The following is a 17,979-nucleotide window of genomic DNA, read 5'->3' as shown; positions in this document are numbered from 1 at the left end:
GTGTAAGATAAAAAGTGAAACAGAAAAAAAGTGTGTGCGTGTGTGTGTGTGTGTATGTTTCTGTTTGCGTGTGAGTAAATGCTTGCATGAAAGCATAGTAGACTCTGTGTGTGTGTGTGTGTGTGTGTGTGTGTGTGTGTGTGTGTGTGTGTGTGTGTGTGTGTGTGTGTGTGTGTGTGTGTGTGTGTGTTTCTGTCTGTGTGAGTGAATGCATGCATGAAAGCAGAACAGGCTGTGTGTGTGTGTGTGTGTGTGTGTGTGTGTGTGTGTGTGTGTGTGTGTGTGTGTGTGTGTGTGTGTGTGCGTGAGTGTGTGTGTGTGTGTGTTTCTGTCTGTGTGTGTGAGTGAATGCTGGACAGACTGCATATGTGTGTGTGTGTGTGTATGTGTGTGTGTGTGTGTGTGTGTGTGTGTGTGTGTGTGTTTCGGTTTGCATGTGTGAGTGAATGGTTGCATGAAAGCAGAGTAGATAGTATGTGTGTGTGTGTGTGTGTGTGTGTGTGTGTGTGTGTGTGTGTGTGTGTGTGTGTGTGTGTGTGTATATATGTTTCTGTCTGTGTGTGAGTGAATGTGTGCATGAAAGCTAAACAGACTCTGTGTGTGTGTGTGTGTGTGTGTGTGTGTGTGTGTGTGTGTGTGTGTGTGTGTGTGTGTGTGTGTGTGTGTGTGTGTGTATGCATGTGAAACAGAAAGAGAGAGTGAAGAGTGAAAGCAATCCCTGGCAGCAGCATCAGTTAAGAGGTTTGCGTAGCTCTTGACCATACCACTCAGCTTATCTCACAATAAAACTGGGCAGAGCTACAAATAACAGGACCAGATTTTAAATATTGCTCTTATTAACTTAGAAAATTGCTAGAGTCATAAAAAGGTTTCCATTAGGTTTGTGTACCTCTCAACCATACCTCTCAACCTCTTGCACAATAAATCTGGACAGATGCTCAAATAATAGAGACAGATTTAAATATTGATCTTATAAACTTAGAAAGTTGCTAGAATAAGGACTGAAAACCCTGCTTCCATTTCCAACATCCTATCTTTGTGAAGTGGGGTTTTCTGCAATGAGTAGACTAGACATAAGGAACACTATTCAGGTGTCATTGTCTCCCATCAGTCCTAGATGGGACCATCTCATTGCAGGGAAACACGCTCAGGACTCCCATTGATTCTGCATTATGGTGAGTTGTATTTATTATGCACTTTATTATGCTTTGTTTTTATGCATGCGCGATGGCCGGTCTATGGAAAATTGTCTTACATGAAAGCGGTCATTGGTGCAAAAAAGGTTGGAGACCGCTGCTCTATATCTTCAGCCTCATTGTAGGTAAGATTGTTCACAGCCAGCTCAGCACATTGCTACATTGTGCTTTTGAGATTATGAACATAACTAAAAAATGCCTTGTGATTGTCTTTGGCTTGGATAGTTTTTTAGCCCCACTTGGCTTTGGTGGATTTTATTGAACTCCTGAGTTGTTTGTTTATTACAGTGACAAGAGCACTAACATTCTGGGAATTACTCTTCTTAATTTTGATCAAAATTATTTTACTTTTAATATAAAGCTTGTTGACATTATGGTTCTACCATGTGGGTTTGTTTCTGTGGTTTTCCTGCACTTGTTCCTATGGGATGCAGTTGCATTTATGCAGCTGTTCACGTACTGGTATAGTGGGGTGGTGTACAATTTTGCATATTCAGTGCAGTTAACTGGGTTTGGTGGGGATTTGAAGCTTGCCAATTTATCACTTAGGATTAGGTAGCTTGTCTTAAAGAAATTTCTAAAGGTACCTTAGGTGGAAGGGATCTATGGTGTCAGTTTTACTTTGAAGGAGACTGCTTTATGGTGAAACCTAACAAGTGATAAAGATACACACCAGATGGTGTATGATGCTCCCCTATTAGTAAGGACAAAATCCAAGATGTTATTCTCCCTAGTGGGTATTCTGACTAATTGTTCCAGGGCATTTGCATTGCCACTAATGCTAAGGACAACCACAAATTATTCTATAGCTATGTCAAGAATCTCAATGGAAACACCTAGATCTGCTCTGACTTCCAGCACAATGGCACGAAAATTACAGTACCAACTGATATTGCCAACATCCTGGCAGATAGGTTCAGTGCTAACCCCCCCCCCCTCACCCCCTAAAGGGCCCATATCTATAGAGGAAGAATGAAGAGTCCCTGTAATCACAACTACGCAGGTAAAAGCTGCACTCTCTAAAGCCAAAAATACAGCATCCATGGGACCGGATAACATCCCAGGCTGCGTTTTACATGAACTTCAGAACGAACTGGCTCCCCACTTAAGCACCATGTTCAATAATAGCTGCACATCAGGCTTTGTGCCCACTGAATGGTGCACGGTAACAGTTATCTCACTCCACAAAGGGGGAGCCACCACTGATCCCAGGAACTATCGACCTATTAGCCTGATGAGCCTGATCTGCAAGGCCATGGAACATATCATCATGGAACTCTTAAACAAAGACATTGGTAACCTCCAAACTCTGGATCCCACCCAGTCTGGGTTTGTGAAAGGCAGATCATGCCTCCTGAACCTGATCAACTTCTGTGAGGCAGTCAACAAAGCCGTAGATGAGGGTAAGGTGGTTCACACAGCCTATCTTGACCTCGCCAAGGCTTTCGACACCATCCCCCATTCTGGAATTATAGCTAAACTCACTAAACTAGGTATAAATCCCTACGTCACAAGATGGGTTGCCAAATGGCTCACCGACAGAACCCACACTGTAAAAGTTGCAGACTCCAAATCTGACCTCAAAGCAGTGACAAGTGAAGTACCACAGGGTTCCGTCCTGGGACCTCTCCTGTTTGGTATCTACTTCTCTGAAGTATAGGCTAACACAGAAGGCCTCTGGCTAATGAAGTTCACAGATGACTGCAAACTAGGAGCCATAGTCAAGTCCCCAAATGATGTGTACATCCTACAGAAGGGCCTCGCTGAGACAGATGCCTGGTGTCAGAGCCATGGCCTCAAGCTCAATGCCAAAAAGTGCAGTGCCATCCCCTTTGGTAAAAACTCTGTACCCATGAGCTATTATAGGCAGCAATCTATTTAACACTGAATGTGTGATAAGAGACCTTGGGATCCAGGTGGACAGTAGTCTTTCCTTTGATAGTCACGTTGCCACAGTAGTCAGGAAGTCCTTCTACGTGGCACACCTCATCATAAAAGGGTTCTCATCCAGGAAAAAAGAGGTCATTGTTCCCCTCTACTCGACAATTTGGAATGTACCTCACAAGACATCTGCAACAGCTGGAAAGGGCACAATAGTACCTCACAAAGAGGATTACTGGCCTCAAACAAATGCCCTACACTGACTGCCTCAAAAATCTCCAGCTTTACTCCGTAGCATATTGCCTACTCTGAGGTGATCTCTGCCTAACATATAAAGCTATGTCAAACCCAGAGCTGTTGGACATGCTACATCTAAAGAAATCCCAATCCCTCCGAGCTACATGCTCTAGGGACCTAAACCTTTTCACCATAATAAACAGGACATGCTGGAGGGATAGATTCCTGTCCCAGAGACTTCCCATACTCTGGAACAGGCTACCCATCTATGTCAAGCAAAGTTCTTCATTAGCACTCTTGATGAGTGGATGGGAAATAGGAAATACACCCCGGGGATCACTTCTCTGTCTCTGCTCGACAGTGGCACAGGAAAATAACTTTCTTGGGTGGTGTAAGCCAGGGAACCTTGTTGGCTAGGCTTACATAGGCCCTTGGGCCGATAGCCTAGTACCTACCTATGAACCTATGAACCTATGAACAAAGTCTAGGATTCTCTGTGCTTGTGGACTAATGTTGCTAACATCAGAACTACTAGATTAAAAGACCTGAATTTCACTTGCAACATAAATAAAATATGTTGGAGAGACAGATATATTTCTCAGAGAATTCTCACTGTTTGGAGCAGGCTCCTAATCTGTGTGAAGGAGAATTTCTCCCTATCCCAATTTAAGCGCAACTAGGACCAATGGATAGGTAATTGGAAATGCATCCCTGGTCTGACACTTATGTCTCTGATAGACCAAGACAGTCAGTAAATTATCCCCTATATAAATCAAATTTGTGGGACACATTTGGGTTCCACATCTAGGCTTATAAGGGTCCTAGTGATCATTAACCTAGTATATACCTATGAACGGGGAGAGTTCAGAGGTATGGGTAGCCCTAAAAAGGGAACATGTGGTCACAATAGCCCATTCCAGGATTTTGAATACATTTTTGGATGTGCAGAATTTTAAATTATGCAGTTATGATTTTCTGAATATTATTGTAACAGTCTCCAAAAATCGACAAGAAATTGTAGTTTTAATAACTTAGATAATTAAAACTATATATCCTTTAATCATTAAGCTAAAGCTTCTTCATTTTCATATAGTTTAGTATGCTTTGACATTACCATAACATCATTAACACTAACAAGCAAAAGGATTAGAGAAACGTTCCATCTTTAAAATATGAAACTATCTCTTACAAGGTGAAACAAATGGGAAAATGTGGAGCATTCACTAACAACTAGAGCGGGAGCTAACAGTTTGGTTAAATGTTACTTTAAACTTGTTTTCCCACATTCCTAGTTCTTCAACCATTACAGTCACTAGGGAGAAACAACAAAAGCTACAAAAGTCCAAGGCCCCATATGGGCAAGTCAAGCACTCCCCCTCAAAATAAATTGTTAAATAAATAAATAAATAAATAAATCAGATCCGGTCAACATTACTTTTTTATTTTATTTATTGACATTTGTTTACTGGGAAAGTCAGAATAGGCAATAAATAGCCATTTTCAGTAGAGACCTGTGGAAAAAATCTCCAGAGAGCTAGATAACATCCGATAGCACAGTAGCATAGCTGCCATTTTAAAAGAAAATCTCCAGAGAGCTAGATAACATCTGATAGCACAGTAGCATAGCTGCCATTTTAAAAGAAAATCTCCAGAGAGCTAGATAACATCCGATAGCACAGTAGCATAGCTGCCATTTTAAAAGAAAATCTCCAGAGAGCTAGATAACATCCGATAGCACAGTAGCATAGCTGCCATTTTAAAAGAAAATCTCCAGAGAGCTAGATAACATCCGATAGCACAGTAGCATAGCTGACATTTTAAAAGAAAATCTCCAGAGAGCTAGATAACATCCGATAGCACAGTAGCATAGCTGCCATTTTAAAAGAAAATCTCCAGAGAGTTAGATAACATCCGCTAGCACAGTAGCATAGCTGCCATTTTAAAAGAAATAACATAGATCAATACAATTTGACAGTGGAATACATTGAGTGCAATAATGCATGAGTAGACATCAGTGATGTTGTTCTTCTTCTTTCGGCTTTTCCCGGTTAGTCTGCTAATGATTGGCAGTAGATTTTTTACTGTGCCGAGGTGCCAGCTTGATGCCTAACCTTCAATGAAGGCATGCCCATTTACGCATGTCTTTCGAACACCACTCGACCATAGGGAAGACATGCAGACTCCACACAGAAGGTGCTCCAGCCAAGAATCGAATGGGAGAACCTCTTGTTGTGAGGCAACAACGCTTCCGCTGCACCACCTCGACTTGCTAGGAGACATCAGTAATGTAATGATAAAAAATGACAATTAAATATGACACTCAGTATTTACAAAAGCAGTAGAAGTATAGACTTTTATGCTAGGAAAGAAAAATATATACATCCCAAATCCCCCTAAGAATGGGGAGAGGGCAGGTGCTGAAAGGTACAGATAGATACTTTGAGGAGTGGTTAGTATGAATGTGAAGTATTTGTTGATGTGGATCATATAGGTGAGGTGCATGGGCATAGCCTTGAGTTTGTGAGAAATTCTTTGAGAGAGGACTTAAATACATGGAGGCTAGATAAAGTTCTGACTGAATATGGGACAGAGTTCTATAGTTTGGCTATGCAATGTGGGTATAGACATTGTCCCATATCTTTTTCTTTTTTTTTTTTTGGTTTATCAATTTCAGTCAGTTTTTTGTCTTAAGAGTACAAATGGTGATTTGAGAGATAGTGATGAAGTACTGAGGAGATAGAAGGACAGGTAGAAGGGATATATATATATATATAGTATTTTATGGGTTAGAAAAAGTTGTGTATGGGCTAGTTGATTTGGGAGTTCTAGCCATGGGGTTTGAGTAGTTTTTACTTTTTTATTTCTGGTAGGGGCAAGACTATTTAAAATCTTCATGAATATATTGCTGAATTTGTTAAGAACTTTGTCTAGGATAGACTTTTGAGTGGAGACCAGTTAAAGGATTTTAGTCAATTTTTGAGAGTTTCAGGATGAAAAGGTAGAAAGATTTTGGGTAGTGATATACTGATGTTTTTTTTAGCTGCTGAGTGATTTCTTTATGTCAAATATAGGGGGATAGTCACTGAGGAAAAGAGGTCGTCCCCCTGAGTTAGCATACTGGCTGGGATCAGAGACAAGTATCCAGTCAAAGATAGAAATTTTATGATTCAGTTTGTTGAGTTAAGAGAAAAGATTAGCTGTTTGAACCCGTACACGTTAAGACTAGTAGTTTGGGTGTTAGATGTCACAGATAGACAATGTTAATGTCACCCAAAATTAATGGTTTTGATAGTAACATTTATAGTTATCCAGCAATGAACTTCTTCTAACAAGCTAATATTATTACCTGGTGGTATGCAGAGGACAACTATACAGAGCTTCTTCTGCTTATTAACATTGAAAAGAGGGATAAGAAGTTATGCATTTTGAAAGGTTGGTATGTTAGCTTTGAGGGATGAGAAAATTAGACAGCTATTGTATATGGTTGCAACGCCTCCTCCTTTTTTGTTTAATCTGTCACACTGGAGTATATTGTAGCCAGGGGATAGAATTTCAGAATATTTTATATGAGATTTTTGCCATGTTTCAGCAATGATGGTAATATCTGGTGAGTATTGAAGAAGCCATGAATACTACAAATGTTACTGGAGGTGAGGAGAAGTTTTGTGGTTGTTGTACAGGAGTTAGGGGAAGAGGAGGGTGGAATGGATGAGGCTTAGGGGCTGTGGTTGGAATGAATGTCAACACAAAGAGTGGCTTTAGAGAAGAATGGATTGGGAGCAGCTATTTTTAAAAGGTTTATGAATTTATTCCAGGTTATGTCAAAGTGAACTTAATGGTTAGATGCTTTATATTTGAGAAGGTGAATAGGATAGACATTGCATAAATTTGGGGAAATAGGTTTGAGCGAGTGTTTAGCCTGAGAATAGACAGGATGGATGGTAGTGTGCGAGTATGAATAAAGTATGAGAGCAGCACAGTAGGTAGTAGGGTGAAATGAAATGAATAGTAGAGGTGTGAAGATGCACAACATGGTAGATAGAGGGGGACTATGGAGTAGCCAAGGGGAGATTATAGTTGAATGAAAAGGAAAAGATGTTAAAGAAGAAGGAAGGAAGTTAAGGGGAAAAAGATGACAGTAGAATTGGTTTGCTGGATATTCCAGGCAGGGTAGTCCCTTATTATCGGGATGGGGAAAGGTAAGATGTTAACAGAGTATAGCCTATTAGACAGATGCAGAATAAGTCTTGGTGTAGTAGCCTGAAATTGTGAATTAGAGGAAGTATTAAGAATAAAATAATTAAGTGAGTGATGTATAGGTTTGTGGGTATTACGTTTGGGGTCAATATTCTGAAAGGAAGGGTAATACTGAAGGACTTCCTGATGAGGAAGACATAAATATTGTAAATAGGGAGAAGGCCAATAAAATTATAAATTATAATGTTATAACAATGCAGAAGAGTAAATTAAATGAGGAGCAGGAAAGAAGAATAAGTGTGGAGGTACCATGTCATAAGATTATAAAGCGTTTGGGTGAATGCTGCTGAATAATGAGCTAGTAGAAGGGATTGGTTAGGCTAGTATGAAGAGGAGGATAAGAATGATGAAGGGGACGGGATATGTGTAGTATAAATTTAGATAAGGAGTGGGTAGATTGGAAATTGTGGGTAGGCTAAGGAGGGCATAGTGAGCCCAAGCATAGCAAGGGTGAACACAGCAGGTTGGAATCCTTCACAGATGGAGATATTACCCCAAGAAAAACAATTGGTGACAGTGGAAGTAAGGGAAGGTTTACACAGTACTGTGAATGGTTTTGCTAATATAATGTTTGTAACTCAACAGGACAACAGAGCAGAGAAAATTTACAAAAAAAGTTGCTCCTGGGTTATAAAGCCACACATTAATACTCATTGGTAAGAAAGCCATCCATATCAAGATATAATAGCTTTAAGAAGCCTGCAGTACATTAACACATGAAGTGTCCTTTTCCTTTAGTAGCACTGGCTGAAACCTCAGTGGTACAGATGATTTTAACAGCCTTTCTAGTGCCACACAAACGTATCAGTCTGCAATGAAAAATATTTTTTGCAGGCTGCAAATCCTCCTAATGGAAGAAAGATATCTTTATACAGAATGATTTAGAAAAACAGGGAAGAAATCAGACAATACAGTTCTGAGCAGCATGCAACATCATGAATACCATACTATCCATAACACCAACAATCAAAATAATTAAAAGAACTATAGCCATAATCAACCTTCTATCTTCAAAATGTAAAATACTACACCGTCTTTCACAATGTGGAACAGATGGGTGAAACATAACACCTTTTTTTAAATAAGGAATGAAGCTCACACCATGGTTAAGCTGTGGACTTTACACTTATAAAAAGTTCTTTGATACCCGCAGTTTCTCTTTTCTTGCAAAACAGCCACTTGGTTACAATGTAGGCTTTCCTTTTACACCATTTGTTAGACAAAAGGTTATACAGCATTTGTAATATGTTGTGTTTTACCACACACCAGCTCTTCAAATATTAGACTCAAAAGTAAGCTGAAAAAGTCCAGTCCCCCCAATTCTCTTCTTAGCATATCTAGCTGCAAATTCTCAGTGACAAAACTTCCTTTCTCCTCAACTCAGTTTTTACTACTTCATTCTTCCCACTAGATTGCTAATGCTTTCATTTTGGTCCCATTGTCATGCATTCCTACCTTCAAACACACCAATACACAACTTACATTCACTTGCATGACTGTGCACCTTGAATATTTGTTTTAGTTTAAGTGATTGAATAAATTCATAAATAATGGCCAGAAATGTATCTCATCTCAAAGATGTCAAAAACATAAAGTACAATTCCCCACTCCCCTCTCAATGTCTTAGTTTAAGAATCAGAAATTTTAAATGTTTCTCTTACATACTTAGAAAGCTGATTGATTAACAAGCATTGCATTACCAACAATTTTCTAAAGGATACAGAATCTGAAACTCACATGCCTGCCATTACTTAGAGACCACAATCTGTAACAATTTGCCAGAAGCCTCATATTTTACAAGGAACATACCAAAATACCATTCCATTTCTTTTCTCAAGAATTCTAGAAAAAGCAAGCAAAGGGTCTAAGAAATGAAAACAATCAGCCATTATCTCACATTTCAGTGGTGGCACAGAGGGAACAGATTTTAAATTTTATCAAAACTGATGTATTCAGTTGTTTGTTTGCTCACATTTCTAACATATTTGTACTGCATGGAATGCAGTGACTACACTCTGATAGCCAGAAAAAGACAAATTAGTTAAGTGCTTCTATAGCATGAGACCCAATCTTAACAAATGTTAAGCACTCCCTGCTTCAGTTGTTAAGACTAGGTATTGCACTAGGCGGCTAACCTGCCAGTACTGACCAGCCAATGACAGTGGCAGAACAAACAACAGATTTGTTTATGTCTGCTGTCTGTGCTGTTAATGTGTCCCTGACCTTTTCTAATATAACAGAATCTTTTGCACTGTCTTTCTGACAGTGCTTGCCAAGTGTTTTGTAGCTTTGAAAATGGCAAAAACACTTACTAGTAGTACATAGAGCAGTTAAAGCTCCATGCACTACAAAGAATTATGATCGCTCTCACTGTGGATTTTTTGGCATCCATGTCGTGAACACAAAATGAGGTAGTTATGATCAACAACCCACTCACAAGCCTCAAGATGTATTTATTTATTGCTAATTATGTTAGTTAGTGGGTAAACACAGACTAGATCATTTTAAACCATAAGGTGATTATGGCTTCCTAATAATTCATCATGTCAAAACTCAATACAGCCGCAATTCATTTTATCCGTGAGTATAAAATGTTTTTTCCTTGCAAACAAAAGTCTGCCATGGATATTGTAGTTGGGGGGAGGGAGCTGCTCTTCCCCACCACCGCTAACCTCTATTGACAAACTCCAGATCACACAGTTTAGGTGAAAGTGAAGAAAAATCACAGTGCTAAACTCATTGTATATATGACTAGCAGCTGTAATGAGTTTTGCTGCTATGAGCCATTACATTTCCATTGAGTATTACAACACAATTATGTAAAATCAGGTAAATATAAAATGTGAGTCATTATTTTTCCTTTTGAGTATTACAACGTTATGTAAAAGCAGCTACATAAAATGTAAAGGTGTACATGTAGGACAGAAAACTAAAAGGCAATATGCATAATACAAATATAATAATAATAATAATAATAAAAATAATATCAACATATTAGTTTCACACTGGAAAACAGAATGAAAGGAATACATTATGGGTAGAATCAGGCAACTACTATAAAAAAAGTACAATGAAAAAAGTTCAGTAAGTGGGATTCTAATTCTAAGGTGAAAGTGATCAGTGCTGGCTGTGTCCTAATAAAACAGTAAAGTGTTCCTCATTTTTGAACCATTCATTCAGAATGCCTTCCTTCCATGTCTAAAGATATGGCAGAAAGAGCATTAAGTGACACAATGGGGAAGAGTGTAGCACCAGGCGAGGGCACGAGATGGGGACAGTATAGAAATAACAGCTACGTTTCGTTTATTGACTTTAATCAGATAAGTAAACTAATCTGAATAAAGGAAATGTCAGGTGTACATGTCTTGTCTGTTAACCAAAGCCATTTCTCAAGAAATATAATAAGTGGCTCTCTGCTAAATCTACAGGCATGCCACCTCTTCAGGTAGCATAGCATTTGAGCTAGTATATATCTGTGATGGCATTATTATACCTTAGAGTTGAAGAGTTATGTCTTTCCTTAATTTTATTTGTAGTCCATAACTATGTACTACTGGAACTAAAACTTGGTAAGAAACAGGCTGAGAAAATGCAATTTTAGATGTAAGCACATGCTAAAGCTAGAGAATAAACTGATAATTGCCTAATAACTGTAATGGTGCACATATCTCAGGTGAGAATTTTAAAGTTTCTTTTTTTTTTTACATTTTAGCCAGTGAGTGGCAGTGGTAATTGCTTGGGAAGTAAAAGTGCTGGAAGTAACACATCACCTGACATACTTAGGAGCATCACCTCATCCAGTGACAACAACAGTGCATCAGCAGAGGAGACCAAGGCTCATAAACGGGTAAGACAGTCCAAATTTAATGGCATGCATAGCTATCTAAGTTTGATATGTCAAAAGAGCACATGAAAGAAAAAAGAGACATTTCTGGGAAAAATTGTGGCTGTATCATTCAGTTACCTATTTAACAAACATATATAAATATAAAATAAACAGGCAAAATGTGTTAAAATAAGAAAGCACTAATAACATGTTAATGTCCATTCAATAATGTTCATATTTGAATATCAAAGATGAGGAAACATTTTGAGTATTTTCGGTATAGCGATGTACCTTTTTTACAAATACTAAAACCCTTAAACCGAGGGACTGACTACACAGAAGCAAAGGTGCAAGTCTTCATTCAGATATGATTATAGCATATTACAGACCATTTTGGAGTCAGATGAAACCGTTAAAATATGATCTAAAACTCTCCAAATCCATTTAGATCAAACAATTGCTCTGTACGTTGAACCTAGATGTACTGTTTCAAGCTAAGTGAACAACCACCCACAAAAACTGCAGTGCTTCTAGAATCTACAAATCAAATGAATTATCTGCTTATCTTACTCCTAATAAGGACACTGTCAGTATGGCTTGCAGCTACCCTCACTTCTACCTTGTCCACAGATGATAAAATACTGATAGCCCTACTAACCCCCAAAATGTGTTTTATGGTGCAAAAACACCTAAGCAGGTTTACCAACCTAGTACTAGAATATACATATGAAATTAACTGTCACGTTCTTCCAGAATGAACTAGAATATACACATGAAATTAACTGTCATGTTCTTCCAGAACGAACTAGGATATACATATGAAATTAATTGTCACGTTCTTCCAAAACGAACCGCAAAAAAGTTAAAGACCTTCATCACTTGGATTTTTTACAGAAAGAAATTTGTCATTTCAGTAACATTTTGGCATGTTGCTTTAAAATGCATTAACTTTTCTAAACTCATATACAATTTTCTGAGCTCTTATCTCAGTATTTTCACTTATGGAGACCAAATCAGATTCATATTCTTTGTCTTGTTACTATATGTGGCTTCATGTACACAACTGATTATAGAAACTTTGAAACAGAGGGTATGCTGTTAGTTGATAAAGAATTCAAACTGGATTTATTTGTGCATGTTCTTTCACATATACACATCTCTTAACAATGCATGCAAGTATATATTGTTGAAATACAACTATATGTGACTTTATTTTTTGAAATCTGGGGTAGATAACATCTGGTGATAATGCTGAAGAGTGACACAAAATTATTTTGGTTGGCATTACAATGATAACATGCAACACAGACTATTGTTATATATAGTATTTATTTATTACTAGTTGCTCACTGCGTAAGTGGTCTGGTCTACTGACCCTCTTCATCCATAACCTGATCGCAAAGAGAAAATAATACACTGGGATCTTACTAATAAACAATATTATATACAGAATGACTAACTAGCGAAATTCAGAACATAATGATACCTTCAATGTAGATAGGATACAATTAAAAAAAAATCCCATCAGAGAGAATTGAGAGAGTACAAAGAAAAAAAATACAAGCCAAGATATGCATAAAATACAATGCAATCTTACATAAAAATGCACAAACACATAATCATATTTTTACTCAGGAAATATTCATGTATAAAACGCCATATTATGAGGCTGAGGAAAGTTTCATAAAAGTATTCTATAATCTTTGATGTGGGGTAGTAAGTTACCTAACCATTATTGTAATAGCAGCTGCAGGTAGATTCTCAACAGAGATGCTCTTTAACTGCATCTTTGACGCTTTTAATGGTTTCTGGGTTTTTGATGTTAGTAGGAGGATGGTTGCAGGTAACATGTCACTGCCAACAGAGGCTCTCTCACCTACAGCAGTTTTAAACTGAGGGCATACCAGAAAGAAATTATTGTCCTATTTACTTCTGAATTTACAAGAATTGTCTTGTAAAGGTAGTTTCACTCTTGGGGAGGGTGACTGTGTTTTATAACCCTGTGAATTAGCGTACTTAGGAAAAAAGTGGTCTTATGAGGCACTAAACTTCATTTGGACTTTTTTAGCAAATTGCACCGTTTCATCTGGGAGTTTGCTAATAAACAAATCTGCAGATTTTATTCTCACCTGTTTATATTCCATGAGATTTTTTGTTTTACTTTTCTGACATGATTTGTTGCAGATGTTTGCAGTTCATAGGTCATAGTTAAACATACCAAAGGCAGAAAGTCTTCATCTTTGTCCAAACATTCAGTGCCCCCTGCCATGGGTCACCTTATAGACGTTGGCAATAACACAATGAAGACCACTAGAAAAAATATTCCCTTGTGTAATCTTATCCATTATTCCCAAGGCTGTTGTTTGCATGCTTGTCATAAACATGTCATTTTAGAGTAACCAGTCATCTGTGTCTGTCAGTCAATATATAATGACGTTACTCTTCAGTGCCTTTTTAATACCTTGCTACGTCTACAAAACTAATGCCTAAGGGTATGCACAAAGAGAAAGAGAACATGACATTAGTGTAGAACTAGGGGACTAAGTATCATCAGAAAAGTAAGCAAAAGTTATTGAAAACAGTACAAACTCCTCAGCATGTGCTGGTACTTCATCACTTATAGATCTGTATGGAAGTTCTTATGTTGTAAACACCTTTATTACAGTCTTACATTGTGAAGCCTTGTCTAAAATAAGTAAAAGCATCAAAGTTACTTACTTCAGAAACAATTAACCTTGCAAATTTAACAAATTCTAGAATAACATGAACTTTTTAGAAGAAGCCCAGATTGTTTGACAGCTATGTCTTAGCACTTTGCAAATGTAACCAGCGCTGAATGCCTAACTCATGTACCACCTCACCTGAAGTTAACTCACATCTCCTATCATAGATTACATTTCCCAAACCTTTGGGTGCCCTAATGACTTTTACCACATTTGAAAATAACTTCAGAAAATAATTTTGTATACCAGAGTAGGGGGCACATAGACTATTCCCCATATTTATCAGATTATTACAATATTGGTCTTTGCACTCTGACATTTTAACCATAAAGCTATAGTCATTGAAGTCCATTAACCAGGGTGTTCTACCTGGGTAAAGACCACATCCATTTGGGATGTGAAGAGATGAAATTTCAATAAAATGCATAATAACAAATGACAGAAATATGCGTAATAGAACTGTTTCAGTAATTCAAACAGAAGCCAAACAACTTTAATGAAAACAGTTCATTTGAATATGCATATCACTCTTTGTTCAGCAGGCCAGTATTTCCCTGGATATCATTCTAAATTCTTGGCTCAAAATATGTGCAGAAGCATTCAGTGCACTTGTAATCCTGGCATACCGAGAAATACCTATCTCTTCATATCTCAGTCAGGTGGTCTTCTATCCACTATTTAGTGACAGACTTCTGATTTATCCATCAGATTTATGTTCTGGGGCCTCCTACAACATAGCTATCCTTTTATTGCATAGATTTTAAATACTGAATGAATGAAACTGCAGTGCTTCTACCACAATTATTTAACAAGAACTCTTTCATTTTATAAAGACTTGCACAGGCATAGAGCACTCTGGATATATCTATCTTTTTTTGCTTTCTTATTTTTAACATTTCCATTTTTATATGTTTTTCAAGCTGAGGTGTTAGATGACCTTGTCCTTTGCAAAATCTTGCCCCCTTAAAATTAATTTGTCTATTACAGCTTACAAAATGAATATATAGCTACACCCATCTATCCATTAATTAAATATTTACAAGCTAAATTGTAAAAGATGTGCTAGCAATATCATTTCAAGAGAGATTCCACACATTAAAGAATGATTCATTTATTTCTAACCAGCTTATGTAAGTTCATGGCAAAACTTATACAGAGCTGTTAGCCTTTCTCATTTCCTTTATATAAGGATAGATGTAGTCTGGCTGTGAAGAGCAGTCACTGACTCTGTCAGTAGTAAGGTAGACTTGAACCTGATATTTAAGTTACTTATAGGCCTGCAGGCCAAACATGCCATCTGCCAGTTCCTCCCAATAAAATGCATACCAATAGTTAGTTGTTTGTTTATTTATTTAATTATTGGCTACCATACCAGACTTGGTGCCACATGTGCACAGGTGGATTAGCCCTGGAATGATTTTGAGCATAAACAATTTCAACGGAATTGTCCCTCAGTGGTCACCCCTGCGGTATCCCACTGATCACTGTCTTATTGCATGATAATTACAAAATTTAAGCAACTTGGACCCTTTGATTCCTGGCAGCCAGCTAATTCTTTTTCTACTCAAACAGTCTGGTTAAGAATCTAAACCTTGTTTGTCTCCTCATGATGCACACGACATTATAGGTGTAGAAAAGTAGGTTGTAAATAAATTGGGTAATTTATGTGGCATTGTAAGTGGTTCTAATCAGGCAGAACCTGAAATCATATTTCCATACTTTGTTCCTTATGTGTATGTGTGTGTGTGCTTGAGTATGTATGTGCGCATGTATGTGTGTGTGTGCATGTGTGTGTGTGCGTGTGTGTGTGTGTGTGTGTGTGTGTGTGTGTGTGTGTGTGTGTGTGTGTGTGTGTGTAAGAGAAGCAGAGTCAATTTTCCTGATTATTATGGTCTAACAACCTACTACACTCCCCAGCTGTCCATGGCATGTGGCATATTCAACATATATTTAATTAATCTGATTTGTTACTTTTGTCTTTTCATAGGCAATTATTCAGCAAATGTGTAAGAATGGGAAGCAGTTTAAAAAATATGAACAGCAAATGGTGAACAGTCTGAAGCCTAAACCTCAGCCAAAGAAGTCAACAGGAACTAAATCAGGTCTGCACTTCTCTTATATGCCTAAATATAATGTTATAAATTATTTGTCTACATTATAATTGTACTCATTAGAATGTGACTGCATCCTTTGTCCAGATAAGTCCAATTATTGCTCTTTTGCATGAGCGATTCATCCATAGTTTATTTAGCATTGTCAAGCTACCAATGATGTGTCAGCATTTATAACGCCATCATTTGTTTTTTTATTTAAATTAAATATGCTATGTATAGTGGAATATACATATACATCAAAAAAATGTCTTTTTCGGCGTATAAATCAGATCATTTGGTTGACTTTATTGAGATTCTATAGTGACAATAATATAAAAAAAATCCATTGATTCCAATACACTTTTTCTGATAGGTATGAACTGTAAAGCCTGAAAATGACCTGAAACACACAAGTGATGCAATACCTTTTATGGGACCAAAACACACTTTAAATAGAGTTGCTCAAGCATTTAGACAAACATGATCTCTTCATAAACTTAATCTAAAAGCTTCACTAGCTACTAGTGTATTGTAAAGCACATACTTGGTTCAATAACAGGTACAACATCACATCTTGGTTCTGTTGTTTTCTATAAGTGGACCAACACCATATCTCTCCTTTTGTTCTATTATCTTGGAGATAAAAAAATATGCTTATAAATAAAATTACAATAATAATGATGATGATGATGATGATGCAAAGTGTGGAGGGAGATCTGTGTGTCAAGATGTGGAGCAGTTGTTGGGCTTTGATGCAGAAGATATGGGTCTGTTGGAAACTGGGGGATCTTCATGAGAAGATATGGCAACTAGAGATGGTAGAGGAATGTGAAAGGTATAACATGTGAATTCAGAAAAGGCAGCAACAGGTGGCCAGTAGATGGGATGGGGTGAGAAAGATGGTGGGGTGGAGGCAAAAAAATGAAGCACATAGGCAAGAGACTGTCACATGAGTGCAGGCAAATGGAGTTGCACACAGCAAGGAGAAGGAGAAAGTGTGAGATGCACCCATAAATATAGGCCAAGAAGAACTAAGTTGGAGTAGAAGGAGAGGTGCTGTCAGCAGTGACAAATAGCGATGAGAGGATTACATCAGAGGATGCCTTAAAGAAGTTAACATTACAAGGAGAGAAGTAGGCAGGGAGAGACACTCAACTTGTGGGAGCATGAGGCTAAACAGGCAGAAAAAGGATGAGTGCTTGTGAGAAGAATTCAGGAGGGTGAGAAAATGAGCTGCAGCACAAGAATGCAGGCAAGTAGCACTGAGGGCTAGAAGTGGTGGAAGGGGAAAGGTAATGTTGTGGACAGCATGAGTTGTATTATTATGGAGCATGTTTATTCTGCCCATGAAATGAAACAAGTTATATAGTACTCATGAAAGGGAGAAGATTTATACAGCACTTATACAGCACTGAAAGAAAATACAAACAAAACTGCTTCTAACATGCACAGTGGGACCAAGTAGGTAAATAGCTGTGTAGGTGCTTGTGTGACCTTTGTCAGTGAGACAAATCCTGCCAACTTCAGCTTGATTTTCACAACCATGTTTTACTTACTGAGACATCTTTTTTAAACACCTTTATTGAATTATCACTTGTGACATAGGCACATTTACATTTATATAAAAGTAATCAAACTGCATTAACAAGTTAAAATGAACAAATATTATGTTTCACATATATTGCTATATATCATAAAACCCAAGCAACATTACATAAATTATTCAATTCCTGCCCCTTTTTTAAACAAGAAACATCTTTATTAAA

General features: G+C 37.6%; 1 protein-coding gene across 3 annotated transcripts in view; it reads left to right on the top strand.

The window, feature by feature from the left end:
• The window catches only part of LOC122799310 (period circadian protein homolog 1-like), a 439,191-nt gene that overhangs the window by 235,021 nt on the left and 186,191 nt on the right, over positions 1-17,979 (top strand). For all 3 annotated transcript variants that reach the window (XM_044068277.1, XM_044068278.1, XM_044068276.1), the window contains exons 13-14: positions 11,284-11,418; positions 16,108-16,222. In XM_044068277.1, the coding sequence (XP_043924212.1) occupies positions 11,284-11,418; positions 16,108-16,222 (250 nt within the window). The remainder of the gene's footprint in view (positions 1-11,283; positions 11,419-16,107; positions 16,223-17,979) is intronic.

The sequence above is a fragment of the Protopterus annectens genome, chromosome 4.part0 (genome assembly GCF_019279795.1).
Source record: "Protopterus annectens isolate FY-2018-M chromosome 4.part0, PAN1.0, whole genome shotgun sequence".
Lineage (NCBI taxonomy): Eukaryota > Metazoa > Chordata > Ceratodontiformes > Protopteridae > Protopterus > Protopterus annectens.
Note: the sequence above shows the minus strand (reverse complement) of the source record. Positions and strands in the feature narration are given on the sequence as shown.